Here is a 20,241-nt window from a genome sequence, read left to right on the forward strand (position 1 = left end):
GTTAGCCTGTATATGTCAAGTAATGTCTTCACACGAAGCACCTGTTTTGCAATTAAGTGTTATTGTAGTGGGTGGCCATACAGGGTCACTGTTTTGCCTGTTTCTCGTGGTCCTCAGCCACAGGTGTTGGGGCTCTTTAGGCTATAAAGACCATGAGCAGAATCTATCCCGAGCGGTGGTTTGTGTTAATATGCAGCCAGGCTGGGATTGCGTACCTTTGTGCCTTTCAGTGCAAGTACATGGTTTGTACTGCACAGTACAGTGTAGTCAATCTGAATGTAGTCGAATCGATAGGGTTGTTTTTGATCTGAGAAACCACAGACCTGCACACAGACGGAGTGAATGGTTTGAATCAGAGCCCTGAGATTATAGGTGTGTGTTGGGTGGTTTGCAGCCTCTGAGTTTGTCATGTGCATTAGGAATATGGGAGCGAGAGCAGAATAAAGCAAAGTAAGGGGAGCTTGTAATAACGTGCCCCACATTTTCCTGGATTTGAACACACAAACAAGCCTGATCCAGCCTGGTTTAAATAGATAGGGTAAACTAGAACAGTTTTTTGGTTATTTTACCACAGGTTACAAAACATATCCATGAACAGTCAACAGCATAGTCAAGGGGGAACATAAATTGGTATAATTTGTATTGTCAAACTTTAAATGTTTAATTGTTGGGGTAATATTGCTTTCCAGTAAGATAATAGTTAAAACTTGCTCTTATAAGGGTTTCCTTGTTCTTATTTCTCTGCTCAGACTTATCTGTGTGGCAGAAAGAGATAATTTCTACTGCCGTGGACATTCTTTAGTTAACGAACCAAAACTATATAACGTGTTCTTTATCAGTATAGTGTGTGCTGTGTCCTTGGTACCAGTGTTTCCATGTCTGGATGAAATATTGTTTCCCCAATTAGAAAGAATACCTTATCAATTATTTCTTCCCGTGTCTCGGAACTGCCCCGGGACATATGCCAAGAAAATATCATCCAGGTTCGGGACTTGTAGATGTATAAAAGGCTGTGTGAAACTTTCAATAAACGAAGATAAACGAACAGACATTGTGTCAGTGACTGTACTTCCCGGGCCTGTCTCCTGCTGAGAGTCTACACTGTTACTGGAAGCGCTCACTGGGGTGCCTGATTCACTGGGACCCGAAGGGTTGCTTCAACTGAAGCGTTGTACCTTAACATTAATGTTTCTATCAAAAAAAACACAAAATAACAGGCAATAAAAAGTTAAAATTGTATTGCACCTCAATAACCGTCTATCAAAAAAAATGGACACATCGTACATTTATACCATACAATGTTAAAAAAGCCACAAAACAAGGACAATAAAATGTAATTTAACACATACATCCTGTACAGAAATACAACATGATCCTTTTCGTATAATATCAGAAAAATACAAGTTAATTTTTTTTTTAATCCTATTGTCATTCCCTTATAAAAGGTTAATTATAATGCAATGATTTCCCACTCACTGTTACTGGAAACTTTAACTGAGCTTTTAATTAAAAGTGCCGCTGTTTCCAGTTCACGGAGGACTGCCTCATAAAAAGCTAATTTGTGTTCTCGGTACAAGTGTGGTACAGCGATACAAAGACCAAATCATTCAAAAACAGATTAGCTGTGGTCAGTTCCGTCAGTGTACCCCGGTTTGTTCACGTTTGCATCCCATAAACCTTGCATTCACTTTGAGCAAGTACTGAACCTGCAGTGTGCAACTGAAATGAAACCAGTATTGCCATGTTTTGTCAGCTGTGCTAATATGCAAATATACACAACTGGTAACAAGTGCCACTCTCTCTTCTAGTGTTAACACACACAGGCAGAGAAAGGGGCAAACTGACCAGGTGAACTTTGAAAATGGCAGGGCCTCACTGTACAATTTTTAAATAACAATATCCCTGGGGTCTTGTCCCTGAGAGAGCAGTTGTAAGGCAGCTGATAAAGCAGGATATTGATCTGTAGGTTTGAGCTTCAACAACAACCAAGATAAATTACATTAAATAATTCCAACCTCACCCGTGCTTGGGGGGTGGGAGGGTGCTGGCGAAGTGCGGTCTTGAGTTAAGATTAATTTGTACACCATATACAACGTTTAAGAGCAGAGGCACAGAGTGGCGGGGAAATTACTACAAGATGACAAACATTTACAACAGTGTAAATGTCTTTTTGTTTTAGTTTGTTTGAAATTAAATACATTTGGGGGGGCTTTGTGCTTTCTGAGCCCTAGCGCTGAATGTGCTGTATATAATATCACATTAATATGTACAGAAACTGAAGGTCCTAATTATTCAAATTATACAAATTCTCATGGAGAAGAGCATTGCCAACATAAAGCGCACTAGAACTTATTGTCTTGACAAATCTGCCCCTCACTGCCCTGTGGAGGACTGTGCAGGAGCAGGCCTGTGCACCAAGCTGGTCTTGAATAGACGTTTCAACTCCTCAGGCTCCAAGCACTACATTGTGAACACCTGCTGATACACAAAATAGCTCGTGCATATTATCTGCAGGGGTTCGTTAAAATTAGACCAGACACCCTCCCACTGAAATGTCACTTTTCTAAAAAGGTGTAAATCCCTCTGCAATGGGGAGATCAGCACTAAAATTAGATTAAGGTAAAATGTATAGAGACGTGGACAGATCTGTTCCCTCACAAAGGTGCTTGAGTAAACGTGTGTACCTGAACGTGGCAAAACTCAGACTCACAATCCTCACAGGTTTGCTGGTCTGTGAACATTTCTGCAGGAAGATGATCAGACCTTCTCCCACAGAAGTGTATTTGCAATGTGCATCATTGTGTGCCAGTTTTTGTTCCTCAGTGAAATTGAATTGTCGGTCTCTTCATACTCAGTTGGGAGCTCAGGGGTTGTTCTGCAAGGGAAACATTGTAGACATTGTTACTGCCCGGCAAGAAGGTAGATTTGTTTCTTCTTCCTGAAATGATCGAGACAATGAGTATCCATGTTAGCACAATATTTAATACCTGCACACTGGATGATGCAGACGATCATAACGTGCGTGAAGAGAGAAACACGAGTGAAAAACGCTTTGCTCCTCGCACCGACTGTGAAACAGCTCGATTCGCTGATTGTGTTAAAATGACATCGGACAGATAAACACGAGAGGAAAAGCTTATGATAACTAAACAACAGAGCAAATGCATACAGACCGACAATATGGCAAGCCACCGCGGAGGAGCGGCAGGATACGGACTGTCTGATGCATCTACTGCGCCGGTGCTGAAGCACAGATCAACAACGTGACTCATTATTTACACTTAAATAAATAGATTAAAGTTGAAACACACAGTCTGCTGCTGTGTCTTTATGGCGAGGTGTAGTTTATGTTGCAGAGCACCATTTTATCAGGTCTATGTTTAAAGAACTCCCACTTTTTAACGATCGGGTTCGAGCTTTTTGCGATCAAGTCATTTTCCGCAGACCTGGGAGCCGCCATCATTGGAGATGAACGTAAACAGTGCGACGCACCGACGCAGCCCACGCAAATCGACGTGTTTACGTAATCGATTACGTCGACGCGTCGTTCCGGCCCTATTTCTTATATTTACAACAATTTGCTTTGTTTACTGCTGTAAATAGTGATTTTGTACTTCATATACTACGAAGAATAATACATAAAAATACAAAATTGGCTAAATTATTATCTAGCTCTGTGTCTGTAGTATGTGTGTGTATATATATAGGCTATACGGCAGAATTTTAAATTTTCAAAGAATGCAATGCAAATCACTTTTTGTAAGATCGTACGTAATTGATTTTCTAATTATACCTATTCATATTTCATCATCATCTTTATTTAAATAAGACCCTTCATTTTAAAAGCAAAGCGTTTAACATTAGCCTTACATACAAAAACACAATAAATTAGTCACTAAATACAGTCAATACATCAACAATTATAAACGTGACCACGTTCATTAATGCAGCACACAATTAATGAAGTTATCACCAATTAACACTCATCATTCTACTATTTTCTTTTAATTGATTTACCATTGAAGTTGAACACAAACTGATCGAAAACATAAGGAAAAGCTCATATCTCCATTAAAATTTAAGATAATTGATTGAAACTTTCAGCCAAACCAGGCTTAAACGTCTTAAAAGTAACGAGGCAGTGACCGCGGAGTTGCTGTAATAACTCGGGCCCCGGGCTCTGCGCAGGCGCACGTCGCATCCCGTCGCTGGCCAGTTTTAGATGCATTTCTCGCAGCCGGTTCCTGATGATGTGCGCACTGTTATCCTCTGAACCGTCGTGGTGCTTTTACACAATTACGGCATGTTGTAAGTTCAGTTTTCTAATACTCCATGTATACGTCTAATTACGGTATGTTCGGTATCCTAGGATATACTCTTGCGCAGTGATGTCAAAGATCCTCCATTTAAACAAGATAAATATCCTCTATTTACACAAGACATTCAACTCCCCATTTTCTTCCGTTTTTGAGCCGCAATGCATTGTGGGAGTAACAGAGTTCTGGTGGCGCTTTTCTATGTGATGGAAAACCTGCCTCATTTCATATTCAAAGCTTTCTTTAAAAACGAAATTGTTTTTTTTTAACACGATGCACCTGGATTGTATTATAAACACTCCTAACAGAGTTATTATTTCAACCAGCAATGTTTTCACCTGGACTGACAAGAACGCTTGATAGAGAGAGAGGCGGCAAATAATAGATAGTGGTCCAGATAGCACGGGAAGTTGGGCCGACGTCAGCATATGGACGGCATGGTTGGACAGCAGTCGCAGTCAGGGGGTGACGTATAGCTGACATTGGCATATGATTAGTAAGGTGTGTGTGTGGGGGGGTGACGTATAGCCGATGTCATTATGGTTGGCATGGTCAGACAGCAGTTATGGTCGAGGAGATGGATCATGTCCGACTAAATGCCGACAGATACGATATCGGTGCAACTTGTTTTAATACATTGACCTATACAACTTTAAAATATCATGGGTATGATTAATTATGAATATAGTTGATACTGTCAGAAATGTCCAGCTTCCCATTCTTCCTTAAGACCACAGTGAAGAGGCGTGTCCTCAGATGACGTCACAGAGCGTGCTTAAAGTTCACTTTCACAACTTATGAAAATATTTAAATTTTCTGTTTAAATGCACTGAAAAGTAGAATATTTAATTGTCTGAACATCCAGGTTGTATGTATGACAGTAACTGTGGTTGTTTTCAAAGTATCGATAATAGGCGTTTTATGTTCTGTATCGCACTGGATTTTGGGATGGATTGTGGTTGATTGCTTTAATTAGGAAATGTATATTGGGTTTAGTTACATTTCTTGTAACAGCTAGAAGTCACGTTAGGTAAGAACAGCTAACAAATTCACAATGATCAAACCGGGTCAGAGGGAATAGGAGTGGGTCTGGGGCCCTGCCTTCCTGCGTCCGTGCACTGACCTGCATCACAGTGTAGATCCAGTCTAGCAGCTCGTCCACGTTGCTGTAAACCCCGGGCCAGTTCGCACGTGCGCAGCCCACCCCCCAGCTCACTATGCCCGCCAGCTGCCAGCGATCATCCATGAGGACCAGTGGACCCCCGCTGTCTCCCTGAGAGATTGAGAGAGAGGGTGTGGACATGGGTGGTTGAGCGTGTATCAGTGTTAGGGTTTCAGGGTCATCACATTAGTGTCAGTATCAATAGGATGAGAGAGAGTTCCAGTGCGTCTGTTCCTTATTGTCAGTGTATGACTGTCACAGTATGATGGAGCCAGGCTCTACCTGGCATGCGTCCACTTTGCCCTGCACGAATCCGGCACACAGCATTCTGGGAGTGATGATGCTGCCATACAGCTGGAGGCACGTTGCCCTGTCGATCAAGGGGATATTGGCCTGTTGCAGTATTGTCGACACCTTACCTGAGAGGCAGAGAGAGGGGGAGATATTAGATGAAGGGCAAATGGGAGTGAGGGAGACACAGGGAGATGCATGGAAAGCAGAAAGTAGGAGGAAGGTGAGAGATCAGAGTAACAGGAGAGAGAGACGGTGAGGGCAGTGCTACCTCTCTCCTGCGTGTATCCCCAGCCTGTCACCCACAGCGACTGGTTGGCTTTGAGCTGCTGGCCATACGGGGGCAGGCACACCGGGTAACTCGTACCTTAGAAAGGAGACACCGTCACACACTGCTACACTATGGCACTAAATTGCAGTACAAATTACACACAATGCAGCACAAAACATTGCTCCAATACAACACACTTAAGATACAGGAGGAAGAAATCCCAACAGCAGATCATAGTTGGGTGCTATTGAGGCAAGTGATCACAAGAGGGCGGTCAACCCTAGGTCACAAATATACATCTGTACTCTATGCCACCTTCACCGTGCCACTCTGTCACACATCTAGACATTTGAAAGTGCTGCAGGCTGGGTGGGAGCAAGACTCAGGTATACAAGTCAAACAGTGCTCAGATAAGTATCATAATATTTACAACTTCAAATCGAGAGAAGTAATAGAGGGCAAATTCTCCAATTCCCAAGAAAAAAATAAAGTCGATACAACTGAATCAGTTCAACATTTTGAATAAAATGTACAATACATCTGATACTTTAAACAAGAATGTTGATCCCTCATATTAAGGGACCCCTGAACCTTCTCAAGGCCCTAAGGAACCGCTTAGTCTGCTTATAGCCGACGCTGACCCTGGTGACTGGACTAAGCCCTAGTCACAGATGACTGTCACACAGACGGGGAGGGGGAATGGGTCTCTGCGGTCTTCAGCAGAGGTGACAGACAGAGGGAAGGACTAAGACAACCCTATAGACTACCTCACAACAGTGAAGCAAGAATCAGAGGGCACCAGGGAGGAGTAGCTGTGATGGCTAAGGGATCCCAGGATGGGAGGGCACACCTTGCAGTTTGATGGGTGTGACCAGGCGCATCATGGCGATGTCGTAGTCGTTAAACTCTGAGGTGTACTGGCCGTTGATGATCACTTTGTCCACTGCCTCCCCCGTGGAGCTCAGGGATGTCTGTGCCGTCTGCACCGTCCACCGATCCACCTCATTACCAGTACTGGAATCAGTCACATATGGACAAAGTGAGAATTGGAGACAGCTGTAAGTCTTGCAGCACAAATTCATTTAATAGCAATAGTAGTAGAGGCCCTAGATGTACTCCTTGAGGCACTAGTAGTAACAATCAGTTGTTGAAGCACTAGTGACTGCAGGAATAGCAGCTGAAGCAGTAGCTGATCTAGACAGAGGACGTACAGCTGAAAAGCATTTGCGGAGGCTCTGTGAGCAAGTCTGTTAGGTCAGTTTTAAAAGTTGGGAGAAGAAAAATGTAAAATCCAACTTGATTTGAAGGGAATGGGGGGTACAGAGAGGCAAAGGATGGGAGAAGGGGTGGCTGAGAGGGAAAGACAAAAGCAGAGAGGAGAAGTTTGGAAGAATGAGGGAGAGTAGAAGTGGCAGCAGCAGCAGGAATATCAGTAGCTGAAGCAAAACCGACCCCACAGTCCATGTCGGGCGGTGGGCTCACCTGGCGACGCAATGTGCTGCGGTGACCAGCCAGCGCGGCGTCACCAGGCTCCCTCCACAGGTGTGCTGGCCGTCGATCTTCAGGCTCACCTGCCAGGGCCAGTGCTCGATGGTGGTGTCGGTGCCGCCCACGATGCGGTCTTCAAGACCCAGAGTCAGCCCACATTCTGCAACGAACATTAGTCTGAATCACAACATCGCACATGACTGGGCTCAGGGGCTCAGCGCAGGGCAAGTTGTGTGTAAGCAGTTCGCAGGACTCAGGATGAAAGCACTGCAGCCGTCTCTCACAGGTTGACCCTCAGCTGTACTCTAGTGCTAAATACTGGTCTTTAAAAAGGGCTGCACTGTTGCCTGGATTACACACAGGACTTGAGAAGCAAGAGTCACTCTGAACTGGCAGGGGGCTGTTTTTGGGGTTTAGGTTGAAATTTGACTTGTGAACAAGTCATATTCATGTTCAGAGTCCCAGGACAGGAGACCGGCTGGCATCAGTGTCCCAGAGGGTCTGAGGGGGAGAGACTTGCCTGAACAGGAGAGGGCGATCACTGATCCAGAAGTACAGCTCGGTCTGTGAGGGAGAGAGAGGCAGAAAACAAGTCAGTAACCTCTCCACAATGCAAGACCCACATGTTAGAGACGCACATTAAGGGAGTGTGGGTGGCAGTGAGGCTGTGAGAGGACAGTACTTGTCAGTCAGTAGGTCACTGATGCCACTGGCTGTGCCGTTCTTGGGGGCGACTGCGCTGAAGCCGGTCTTGATCGAGGAGGGCAGCAAATTCACTGCTACTGTGCTGCTGCTGGGGTTACTGAAAGAGAGACCAACATGTACTATTTTAGTAACCTGTATAGAGTCTGCAGGCGCTAAAATGCTGTATATAGCGATATCCATTCTGTTTCTCTGCATAACGCTTTGAATTTTGTCACCTTTGGGGATGTCATGCTACAATAGGAAAGCTTGGTACGGTTTACCACCGACAAAGGTGAGACTAATCCTGTTCATTGGGTAACGGATCTTGGTGATCACCAATTCAGAATTTTGCAGACGCTATTTTGCCGCATCTTGACCATTTTTTTCCACTGCCAAACTTGTTGCATTTTGCACGGTAGCCTTTATTTCCAGCCTCCGCAATGTACACCTTCCATTTAGGATTTGCTACCCACAAGCCCGAGCACGAAAGGGAGCAGGCTCAAACACTTAAACCATTGCATCAAGTCTTTGTCAATAACAGCGATGGCAACGAAGGCAGTGGATAAATCAGTAGTTGGCTGTTCCCAGTGAGTCTTACCTGCTGAAGCCCAGCTGCTGACAGACCTGCTGTGTGTGTTGAATCTGCCAGCCCTCCCCACACACCAGCCTCCAGGAGCCAGAGCGAGTGTAGACCTGCAGCACTGAGTTTTTGGTCACCAGCCTCACTGCACAGGGAGATGAAGAGGACATGGGAATGGGAGAGCCAGGGGGCAGGAGCACATGGGAGTGAGAGAGGGAGGTTGGAGAATGGAGTTCATTAGTAAACCTGTAAACCTCCGATACTAGACTGTCAGATCATTTCCAACTGCTCACTGAAAAGCCATTCAATAGGAACCACTTTCTGACAATCTCTAACACTTGGACAGTTGGTGCAAGTCCTCCTTTGGGGAGATCAGCACTGACTAATGTACACGCATATGCATGCATAACTGAGGCCATGCATTTCCAAATGGTGTAACAACCCCCTAAAAATAAAACACTCGCTCTGTTCTGTGGGGGTTTGCTGGGCTGTGCAGATTTCTGCAGGAAGGTGAAGAGGCATTCAGCCACAGAACAGCTTGTCTTTGCGGTCTGTGGGCACGGGTGGTATGGCGTACCTGGGAAGAGGGATTTGACTGTCAGGTTGGTCACGCACATCAGCTCGTCCTCCCTATTCGCACAGTCCGCCTTCCCGTCACACACCGAGGAGAGGGGAATAAACTTAAAGGACGTCTTGCAGAAGAAGAATTTGCTGTCAATCAGAATCTTCACTGGAGGAGGGAGGGGGGGGATAGAGACAGTGAGAGAGAGAGAGAGAGAGAGAGAGAGAGAGAGAGGGAGAGAGAGATAAGCCAAACTGAAAAGAGATGAGGGGAGCGAGGGAGAATTGGAGACCAATGCACTCTCCTGCACTGCAATGAATATGCCCAATTAAGGGACAATAAAATAAATGCTTTATCCAACAAGCCCCCCTTATATTAAACATTATGTATACCTTCAATTGCTGTGGTTTATCCATATGTGTTTTCCTAAAAAGTTGTCGGGCAGAAGCTGAATTTCCAGTCATCAAGGGACAGACATGGGCCTGTTATCTTTCTCTCCAGTCTGATCTGCATAAAAGTGCCTGTAGTTTGTAACTTTAAACTGTTTCTTGATTGCTTCTTGATCCTCTTCCATGCAGCTGCTTGTAATAACCCTTGGTTAATTGAAGGTGCATGTCTGTGGATTTCTGTGACTTTTCAGTATGTTTTAGTATATTAATATTTTTTAATCATTTATATTGTACTTTTTTTTGGTCCTTTAATACATTTTATAAAAGTGATTATGTCTATATGTAATGTTCAATTGCTTTGGCAACACTGCAAATGTTATTCATACCAATAAAGCACTTTAAATTGAATTGAGAGCAAGAGATGAGGGGGCAGAGTGAGAGGAAGAGAAGGGAAAAGTACAAGAGGAGTGGAGGGAGGCAGGAAAGGAAATGTGCGGAATGGAGAATTGTGAAAGTAATGGAAACTGAGGGAGAGGAGATGAGGAGCATGGGAAGAAAATCAGAGATAGGAGTCTGTAGAGATGAGGGCAATGAGGGGTCAGAGAGGGGCAGTAAGGGGACAGAGGGCAGAGGTGTGGGGTCAGGGCACTCACGGAAGTATGCACCAGTGATCAGCAGCCCCAGCACAGTGAGCACGATCAGCACAGTGATGACCACCCTCCGCGCAGAGCACCGCCGCTTCGGTGTTCGTTTGGTCGTGGCTGGAATTTTCTTCCTGTGTCTGCCTGGCCGAACCCCGCCTAAGAGAAAGGGCTGGAGGGGTTAATACAGTACAGACTATGGCACATTTTGATAGTATACTGAATTGTCATGCACTTTTTTATTTTTAAAGACATGATTTGATGCCACCGGAGAAGGAATTGACTAAACCCATCTCTGCTCAGACTCGAATGGCTGTTGAAAGCTTCTCAAAATAGTTCATTCAAAATGCATCTCGAACGCAGACAAATCACAGATCTTTAATTGTAACTGCATTACTTGTGTAATGTTTTCCTGCTACATTGATAGTTCTGTGATGTAAATTACTAGGTCATGTGTAACTAGGTGGAGTCCGTATTCAAGAGTGAATTAGCATTATAACTTATTAGGTTAGTATGTGCCCATTGCTTTAGTACATTCAATAAATTAATGGTGTATATTAGCGTAATTTGATATGTATATTAATTGTAAAGTGTTGTCTGTAACCAACCCCCTATTGTAAACACCTGCATAGTGACTGCTGGTGTAAATGTGTTTATAAACAAGTTTTATAAACACCACATTTATTTAAAAATAAAAATAAGATTGTGACAGACTCCACTCCACTCCACTGGAAAATTAGGACTCAGTCGGTGTTCATCCAATTGAGAAAGGGATCGCTGATGAATGAGTGAGTTTAATGAACAACATTTCCTAACAGTAAGTGAACCACCGAACTGCATGGTTTCAAATAAAGTGTGAAATCTTTAAACTCACCTTTGCTTAAGGGATTAAGGGGGCTGGTGGACTGCAAAGCTGCTTCAGTGTCCGTCTGGATGGGGGAGAGAGAATTACAACTATACTAGCACAAATGATGACGATAATAATAACAATACATATTTGCTATTTATTTTATTGTTGCACATGGCAACGTATTCTTATGGGACGTGCTTGTCTGAATATAATGTTGTCTCTACACGTTTAGCTCTTCCTGATATCTCTGAACAGAAATGTGTATTTATTACGCTGTTTACAATCATGTAAAGCACAAATACTGTTTTTTAATGGAGAAGTATTTTACATTTCTAAAATTCTAAAATCACTTAAAACTTAAAATCTTAACGTGATTTAAATTGAACCAATAAATACATAAACTCAGTAATGAGCAATAAATAAAAAAGTGTTTAAAAGGCAAAACTGCCACACCAACAAAAAGGTCAAATGCATTAAAATTAACTGAAAATGCACCAGATAAATAAAAAAAACAAATAAAACAATATATATATGTTTTTTATATATATATATATATATATACACTCACCTAAAGGATTATTAGGAACACCATACTAATACTGTGTTTGACCCCCTTTCGCCTTCAGAACTGCCTTAATTCTACGTGGCATTGATTCAACAAGGTGCTGAAAGGATTCTTTAGAAATGTTGGCCCATATTGATAGGATAGCATCTTGCAGTTGATGGAGAAGTGTGGGATGCACATCCAGGGCACGAAGCTCCCGTTCCACCACATCCCAAAGATGCCCTATTGGGTTGAGATCTGGTGACTGTGGGGGCCAGTTTAGTACAGTGAACTCATTGTCATGTTCAAGAAACCAATTTGAAATGATTCGACCTTTGTGACATGGTGCATTATCCTCCTGGAAGTAGCCATCAGAGGATGGGTACATGGTGGTCATAAAGGGATGGACATGGTCAGAAACAATGCTCAGGTAGGCCGTGGCATTTAAACGATGCCCAATTGGCACTAAGGGGCCTAAAGTGTGCCAAGAAAACATCCCCCACACCATTACACCACCACCACCAGCCTGCACAGTGGTAACAAGGCATGATGGATCCATGTTCTCATTCTGTTTACGCCAAATTCTGACTCTACCATCTGAATGTCTCAACAGAAATCGAGACTCATCAGACCAGGCAACATTTTTCAGGTCTTCAACTGTCCAATTTTGGTGAGCTTGTGCAAATTGTAGCCTCTTTTTCCTATTTGTAGTGGAGATGAGTGGTACCCGGGGGGGTCTCCTGCTGTTGTAGCCCATCCGCCTCAAGGTTGTACGTGTTGTGGCTTCACAAATGCTTTGCTGCATACCTCGGTTGTAACGAGTGGTTATTTCAGTCAAAGTTGCTCTTCTATCAGCTTGAATCAGTCGGCCCATTCTCCTCTGACCTCTAGCATCAACAAGGCATTTTCGCCCACAGGACTGCCGCATACTGGATGTTTTTCCCTTTTCACACCATTCTTTGTAAACCCTAGAAATGGTTGTGCGTGAAAATCCCAGTAACTGAGCAGATTGTGAAATACTCAGACCGGCCCGTCTGGCACCAACAACCATGCCACGCTCAAAATTGCTTAAATCACCTTTCTTTCCCATTCAGACATTCAGTTTGGAGTTCAGGAGATTGTCTTGACCAGGACCACACCCCTAAATGCATTGAAGCAACTGCCATGTGATTGGTTGGTTAGATAATTGCATTAATGAGAAATTGAGCAGGTGTTCCTAATAATCCTTTAGGTGAGTGTATATATATATATATATATATATATATATATATATATATATATATATATATATATATATATAATCTGGTGCATTTAAAATCATAATCAATCATAACAGTCAATGCATTTGACAAAGGAACAGAACAAAAACAACCAAAAAACCAAAACAAAACAAGTGCTTTTAAAATCAAATCATTCTTTAAAAACAATTAAAAGTCATTTTTAAAATCATTTTTAAAAACAATCATTCATTAATAAAAGGTTAAAAGATCTTAGACTCGGGCTCCAGCAGGGGGAGATGGCCGTCCCCGGAGGTGGGTCCCAAATAATAAAACAGACACGCAAGTCCTCTCCACGTCAGGCTGTGTCGCTCGTAGTGTTGTTCTCTGTCTGTTTGTAACACAAACAAACCAAACCCACAGTCGCTGCTCCTCCATCAGAGGGACGGACTTCACAGCGGCCTGGTTTTGCAAAAAAAGTTCTGGGACTCCGGCACGACACGACACGACGCTTAAGCCAGTAGAACCGAGGCATTAGTGTGAAATGCTGCAGACAGTCTGTTAACGCACAGTTGCCCCTGGCTTCAGACTTGATTAACTGATAACTGAAATGATTAAGGATGGGGTTTCCGCGCTCAAGTTACGATCAGATAGGGAGGAAAGGAATGGAAAACTCCTATCCTGGCAATAAAATCAGAAGACCAGTAGAAAAGACTGCAGCACTGAGGCATTCCTATATCCTGCCACACCTTTTAATTCCCTTCTAATGTTGCAAAACCTGAAACTCCACTATATTGGTTTAATTTCCTGTGTGGAAATTGTGTGGACGGATTGTGTGGAACTTCCTGAAACTGGGTAGGTAATCTACAAAACTCTGCATGAGCATTGCACTGAACACCTGACTGTGTGTGTGGGATGGTATAAATTAGGTTTTAGCAACCTAACGATCTCCATTTCTCCAGGGCATTACATTACATTATTTGTAATTTAGCAGACACTCTTATCCAGGGCAACTTATATTTGAACCCATTTATACAGCTGGTCATTTTACTGGAGCAATCTAAGTGAAGTATCTTGCTCAAGGGTACAACAGCACTGCTAGGATTTGAACCCATCCCCTTTCCAGTTATGAGTCCAGAGCCCTAACCACAACTCCACAATGCTGCTGGGGTAGTAGAGTCCCATGGATTCTTTTCCAAACCCCATGTTAAGCAGTGGTTCCATTTGAAGGCGTCAAGACCTTTTATAATTGAAAGATGATTTCAAAGGTCCTTCGATTTGAAAATCAATCTGAGACCTGAAGGCAGATGTGAGATGGACCCAGTTTCAAACACTGACAAAAGAACACCTCAAGAAGTGGCAGAGAGCCCTAGTCCTATTTTACAGGTGTTCAGTTTCTATGCACTGGGAGCACATTGGTTATTGATCAGTTCAGCTAGTACAGCTACTGGTTCAATGAAGGGTAACTCTGCTCCTTGAGAGGCTGAAGGGTGTGAGGGTGAGCTCCAGATCTCCAAAGGACATGCAAACATGTTGGTTTCACAGGACAGACCAAATTAAGTTTCTAATACTGGCTCTTCAAGACCAGGGTTATAGCACACAGGACAAAATTCATACCTGTAGCTAATTGTTCCAGTCACTCTGTATCAGCGCTGAACAGTAACATTCAACTCCACTTGCATTAGTTATTTCTGTCGTTCATAAAGAAACTATGGGAAGCTTTGTAAAAATATACAATTCGTAGCGTGGATTTGGTTTCAGCCCAGTCTTGTGCCACCTAAATTAAAGAGACTGCGCTGATCTACTGGCATCAGGGCTGTCACTGTACTTCACTCAATACCTGCCTCCACGTATTTGTGTCCAGTGAGGATAATCGTGTCACTGGGCGAGTCATCAAAAACCGGTGAACAAAAACACAAACACGCAAGACTACGTCACTGCAATGGAAAAGAAAAGTTTTGACAAGAACGTCGCACTAACCCGCTGGCATTCCAGTCCAGTTTCACCTGCTTTTATACATTTGCAAACAAATTTCAAAACATGTTTCTCTGAGGCTTCTTGCATCTGCCCAGCAAAGCAGTGGTTTAGCATGCTACGTATTGGGGAAGAAAGGGTCTTGGGTTTGCAAAAGAAATACAAAAGATAAAGAAACTATTCAGCTATAGTACTTAAGTTTGTACACCCCTATATGTAGTGTGTATGTATAGGTGGCCAGATATGTGCCGACACACAAACATCCCCAGGGACTTCTCAGTAGCTGAATACATCATTACTGTAGTTTGGAGTTTAAGTGGGATCATTTAAATTCAGTTTTAGTGGGAGTAGTGTCTATAGTAGGCATTTTAAAGTACCAGCCTTTGCATTTTTCAAGTGCAAGACTATGACATACAGCACTGTTTGACTAAGCCAGTTTCACCATTAGAGAGTGGCTTATAACTTATAACTGAGGCGAAGCACTGATTAATTGTACGATACCTCATTATTGATTGTCAAATCATGTGCATAGATTTCATTGTTTCTTCACCCCCCCACCTCTGTAAACAATTGCATTCTGGAAATCCGGAGCACAGTTTTTTTGCTACCCTCAAATTTGACACATGGTCTTTCCTCAACTCCTAACTGATCAGTACATTTGTGTGCTGTGTCAGTGTCCTTTTAAAGGAAAGGGATTCATAAACATACAATTCATCAGATATTTGCCATTTACATTGAGAAACTGACATGGGGTAAAAAACACAACAGAATTAAGTGTTGAATGCAATCAAGGCACATCTGAAGGTGTGGTTGAAATGTGGTTAAATCAGTGGGGTCTCCAGCCCTAAGCCCATGTCCTCTGGCTCTCATTGCAAACTCCTTCGTTACCGAGGCTCAATTACAAGATGGACATTGTCCACTGATTGATCTGTAAAACCTGGAGCTCCAAGGAGTTAAACCAGTCACTTTCCTAAAGCCTTAAATGTGAGTCATCTAGACCTGCAGAATAGACTAAAGCACAATTCAGCAGTGAGATAAGGACACAGTAGTTGGCAGCAGTTCAACCAGTTTAGGTTTTTTTTGTGAGTTTGTGGTTTTGCATTGTTCAGTTTCCGGCTTTGTGGCTGCGTGAACAGCAAGCACTGCTGAGCAGGAGCTCAAATAAGACCCAGGATGTCCACCTTGCACTGGTGAGGGCTGTGGAGCCCAAACAGTCCTGGAGAGCCACTATACAATAAGTGTTGTCACCCTAAAATTCTAGTTTCGAAAGATTGGGAACACATGGAAGTTATTGATCAATGAAGCAAATTACTTGTTCAGTTACAGGAACTCTGGTCACTAAGAGCTGAACAGGGTAGTTAATTTCTACCAAATCTCTAAATTTCATTTAATTGATCATTATTGAATTGTTCCAGGTGTTAAGTTGATTAAAAGTTACCTATAAAACCTGTTGGTTAGAGGCTCGAGCACTAGATTTTGGCAGCACTGGGCAATTTCTATCCACACAAAATCGGATTCCCAGTGCACCTAACCCTCGTCTTATTTCCCTGCTAACCACCTCTGGACACAGGCAAAAATTTCTGACCACCCCTTCCTCCCAATCCCAATCCCGAGAGAACAGCATGGCACTACTCACCGGCATGATCGATCAGTTGATGCCCCCACTTAACCTTCCCAGTAATAGAAAACTACCGGAGTTTCTTCCTGCCGGTTCAGAGATTGTGTTCCTCAGACTCTGATCTTTGCTCTTTCAGTTTGTCTCCTTCTCCAGGCAAAACAGCTGATTGAGTTCAGTGCTGCTGCACGCAGGTAGTTTGACTGCCCTCGTTCAGATCCGCCCTTCTTTCGAGCAGTTTGCTGCCGGCTGTCACTGGTTTGTGGCTCATCTAAATCTCAACAGCAGCTTCCCTGAAATAGGACACCTGTCACCTGCCCTCCCTCGCTCGCTCTCCCCCGCTCTGCACTGCTGCTCTGGTGTCCGGCCCTTCTCTCGCTCTTCACTCAACCCTCAGGCACCTTCTCACAAAAAGGTGTGGTGCCCTTTTCAGCCCTAACAGGATTAAGGCATTTTTTTTATATACAGTATATTGTAGTTCTGTGCCCTCAATGTCATTTCCTACCTTCTGCACTCCTATAAGAGTTGACCTACACCAATAGAAGAGGTTACCGTCATGGACAGGACAACTGCCTGTTCTTTATTTGTGGGGTTTCAGCAATGTTCATCTGGGTCACATGGCCAAAGGTTGCTACACAGAGGGTTGTCATACAAACAAGTCAACACACTACCAAACAATGCATAAACCAAGCACAGGACTATTGTATCTCCTAAACTTCCCCTCCCCACACTAAAGCCAAACACTTCTTTATAGGAACCCCAGCCCAATCCGCACCAGGCATGTGGCACTATCCGGTTTGCCACCTATGCAGACCCAGTTGTATTGAGACCTGTAGTCTTTTTGGTGTCCACCATTTTAACTGCCATGAACAAACTACACTGAACAAAGACAGTGTCCTCTATTCCCATACCATGCCAAGCACCTTACCACAATGTATGTATAGTTAAGAGATATCTATATATTGCACCTGTATTGTAGTAACGGCAGCGACTGTTAATTAGCGACTTACTTTGACCATACATCAACACAGTTTCTGTAAATCATAAGCGCTTACATTGAAGGCTATTAGTATTGTGAGCTATTGATCTGTGTAAATGGCACTGCCCTTGTCTGTATTCAGATAAAAAAAATGGCCATTAATTGTGCTATTACTCCTGGCTAACCTTGGAATCTCTGGGACTGCTCTCACCTGGTTCTCTTCCTACCTCAGCGACCAGTCCTACCAAGTGACATGGCGAGGTTCTTCATCCACCCCCCAACCTCTCCTCACAGGTATACCCCAAGCCTCCGTCCTGGGCCCGCTCCTGTTCTCTCTATACTCGCTCCCTGGGCTCCCTCATCGCATCCCCTACCACTTCTACTCTAATGATGCCCAGATCTTCCTGTCTTTTCCCTCCTCTGAACCGCTCACCCCCTCTCACATCTCTTCCTGTTTGTCCTGTTTGGATGCACTCACACCACCTCAAGCTCAACCTCTCCAAATCTGATCTCCTATTTTTCTCCCTCCTCCTCACCTTCTGCTGATGTCTCCATCTTAATCCCCTTGGAATCTAAGACACTTCCTCTTCTTCCGCTAAGAATCTAGGAGTCACCCTCGATCCTACGCTGACTCAGACCTGCAGATTCTTCCTGAGCAACATAGGCTGAATCCAACCTTTCCTCACCAACTATTTGACTCAGCTGTTCGTCCAGTCACTGGTCCTCTCCCGCCTGGACTACTGCAACAACTACCCGCCCACTCTAGCTCATCCAGGACTCGTCTGGTATTCTCTTTTTTCCCCTGATTCGCACACGCTACTCCACTGCTCCGCTCCCTCCACTGGCTCCTGATCCCGGCACGCATCCAGTTCAAGACACTGACCCTCACCTACCGTTGGCTGGACTACACTGTGCTACATTCAGACCCTGACCTCTCCGTACATTCCCTCCAGACCACTGCAGTCTTCCTGCACCAGAAGACTAACTCTGCCTCCTCTCCACTCTCCTTCCTTCTCATCCCTGGCCCCTAAGTGGTGGAGCGACCTTTAAGACAGAGTCCCTGACCTCCTTCTGGCGCTTACTCAATTATTCGATTGCTGTTGCCCATCTTGAGACTCGGCACCCCCTCTACTCCTCAGACAGCGGTCTCCCTCAGGGCACTTTCACAGCATGGGCAGATTCGATCGCTCCGTTGTTTTGCATTTCAGTGCCCTGCCGTTGACAATTTGACTAGAGGCCGGATCGCTCATGTGTGCTGGTTTCGAGCTGCATTGGAAGAGTTCTCCAAAAATAGATTAAAAGGAAAACTAACATTTCCCAAATTGAGAGGCATGAGACACAAAGGCACCAAACTTTGGACAGAAGTCTGTGTTTTTTTTTAATTCTCTATTTTCCAATGTAATTGCCATTTGTTCTATGATGTGGCTTACACTAGCCAAGGAAACCCCATCTACATTTGAAACATTTGAGCCAGTTCTGTCTGGATTATTATAATTGCTCATGTTTCTGTTCCCAGTACTTGCTGTACTGCTGCCTCTCAGACCTTATCCAAACAGAATAGCCCTGTTACCCTTAAAACACTTCCCATTTCCAGTGCCCAGCCGAACCTACAAGCAACAGATTTCACAAACACTCTGAATGTCACCTGTTTATCTGTGGTTAAGAATCTGACATGAAACGTCTCATCTGTACTGAATAACCCATCCCACTACTGTGGATATTTGAGAAGCAGCCGCACACTCCCACACGATCAAACACATCAAAAGCATTACAGCTTCCCTTTTGCAATTCTGGAACAAACAGGAGACTTATTACAGGTGTGTTGTGTGAAATCTCAGTGTTGTAAAATCCTCCTACCCTGAATTCTAGCTCAGTTTACTCTGAAATACTCACTCATTCAGACATTTGTTTGTCAACAAGGGCAGTGATGTTCAGACTGTACAATGTACTATTCAGAGCTCATCTGGATACTGTGTACAGTTCTGGGCTCCACACTTCAAGAAAGATATCACTGCTCTAGAGGCAGTTCAGAGGAGAGCAACCAGACTTATTCCAGGTCTGAAGGGAATGTCCTACTGAAAGACTGAGGAACTGAACCTTTTCACCCTGGAACAGAGGAGACTACGTGGGGACTTGATCCAAGTCTTCAAAATCATGAAAGGCATCGACCGCATCAAACCAGAGGAGCTTTTCCAGATCAGCAGGGACACACGCACCCGGGGACACAAATGGAAATTGGGCTTCAAGGCATTCAAGACAGAAAACAGGAGACACTTCTTCAAACAGAGAGGCGTCACAATCTGAACAAACTCCCCAGCGATGTGGCTGAAGAGACAATTTGGGAACATTCAAAAACAGACTGGATAGGATCCTTGGATCACATAGTTATTAATGGACATCAAACAAGCACGATGGGGCGAATGGCCTCCTTTTAATTGTAAACTTTCTTATGTCAGAGGGTTGGACCCATGAGTCTCTCCCCACACAAACAATCCATACTCAGATTTTGGTTGCCACTCATGCACCCCATTAAGCTCACAGCCAGTCTTGTGCCCATTTCTTCTTTTCACATTTACCTTTGATGGTGGATCGCTTCCTTTGTTAAGAATCAATCAGCAGCTTCACACAAACAAACTCTTTCCAGCCCCCCACACAGCCTATATACACAGATCAGCCAT

At 43.8% G+C, this 20,241-nt stretch overlaps 1 protein-coding gene across 1 annotated transcript; it reads right to left on the reverse strand.

Annotated features, from left to right (window-relative positions):
• Positions 1 to 1,223: 1,223 nt before the first annotated feature.
• Positions 1,224 to 16,855, reverse strand: LOC136755018 (transmembrane protease serine 3). Its single transcript, XM_066711370.1, has 13 exons — positions 16,606 to 16,855; positions 11,259 to 11,313; positions 10,397 to 10,543; positions 9,370 to 9,522; positions 8,811 to 8,937; positions 8,211 to 8,330; positions 8,049 to 8,092; positions 7,523 to 7,688; positions 6,891 to 7,054; positions 6,041 to 6,136; positions 5,761 to 5,897; positions 5,440 to 5,589; positions 1,224 to 2,875 (listed from the first exon to the last, which is right to left on the reverse strand). The coding sequence occupies exons 1-13, from the start codon at positions 16,609 to 16,611 to the stop codon at positions 2,864 to 2,866; spliced, it is 1,377 nt and encodes a 458-aa protein (XP_066567467.1). The 5' UTR covers positions 16,612 to 16,855; the 3' UTR covers positions 1,224 to 2,863.
• Between the last annotated feature and the right edge of the window lie 3,386 nt (positions 16,856 to 20,241).

The sequence above is a fragment of the Amia ocellicauda genome, chromosome 1, assembly GCF_036373705.1.
Source record: "Amia ocellicauda isolate fAmiCal2 chromosome 1, fAmiCal2.hap1, whole genome shotgun sequence".
In the NCBI taxonomy this organism is placed as follows: domain Eukaryota; kingdom Metazoa; phylum Chordata; class Actinopteri; order Amiiformes; family Amiidae; genus Amia; species Amia ocellicauda.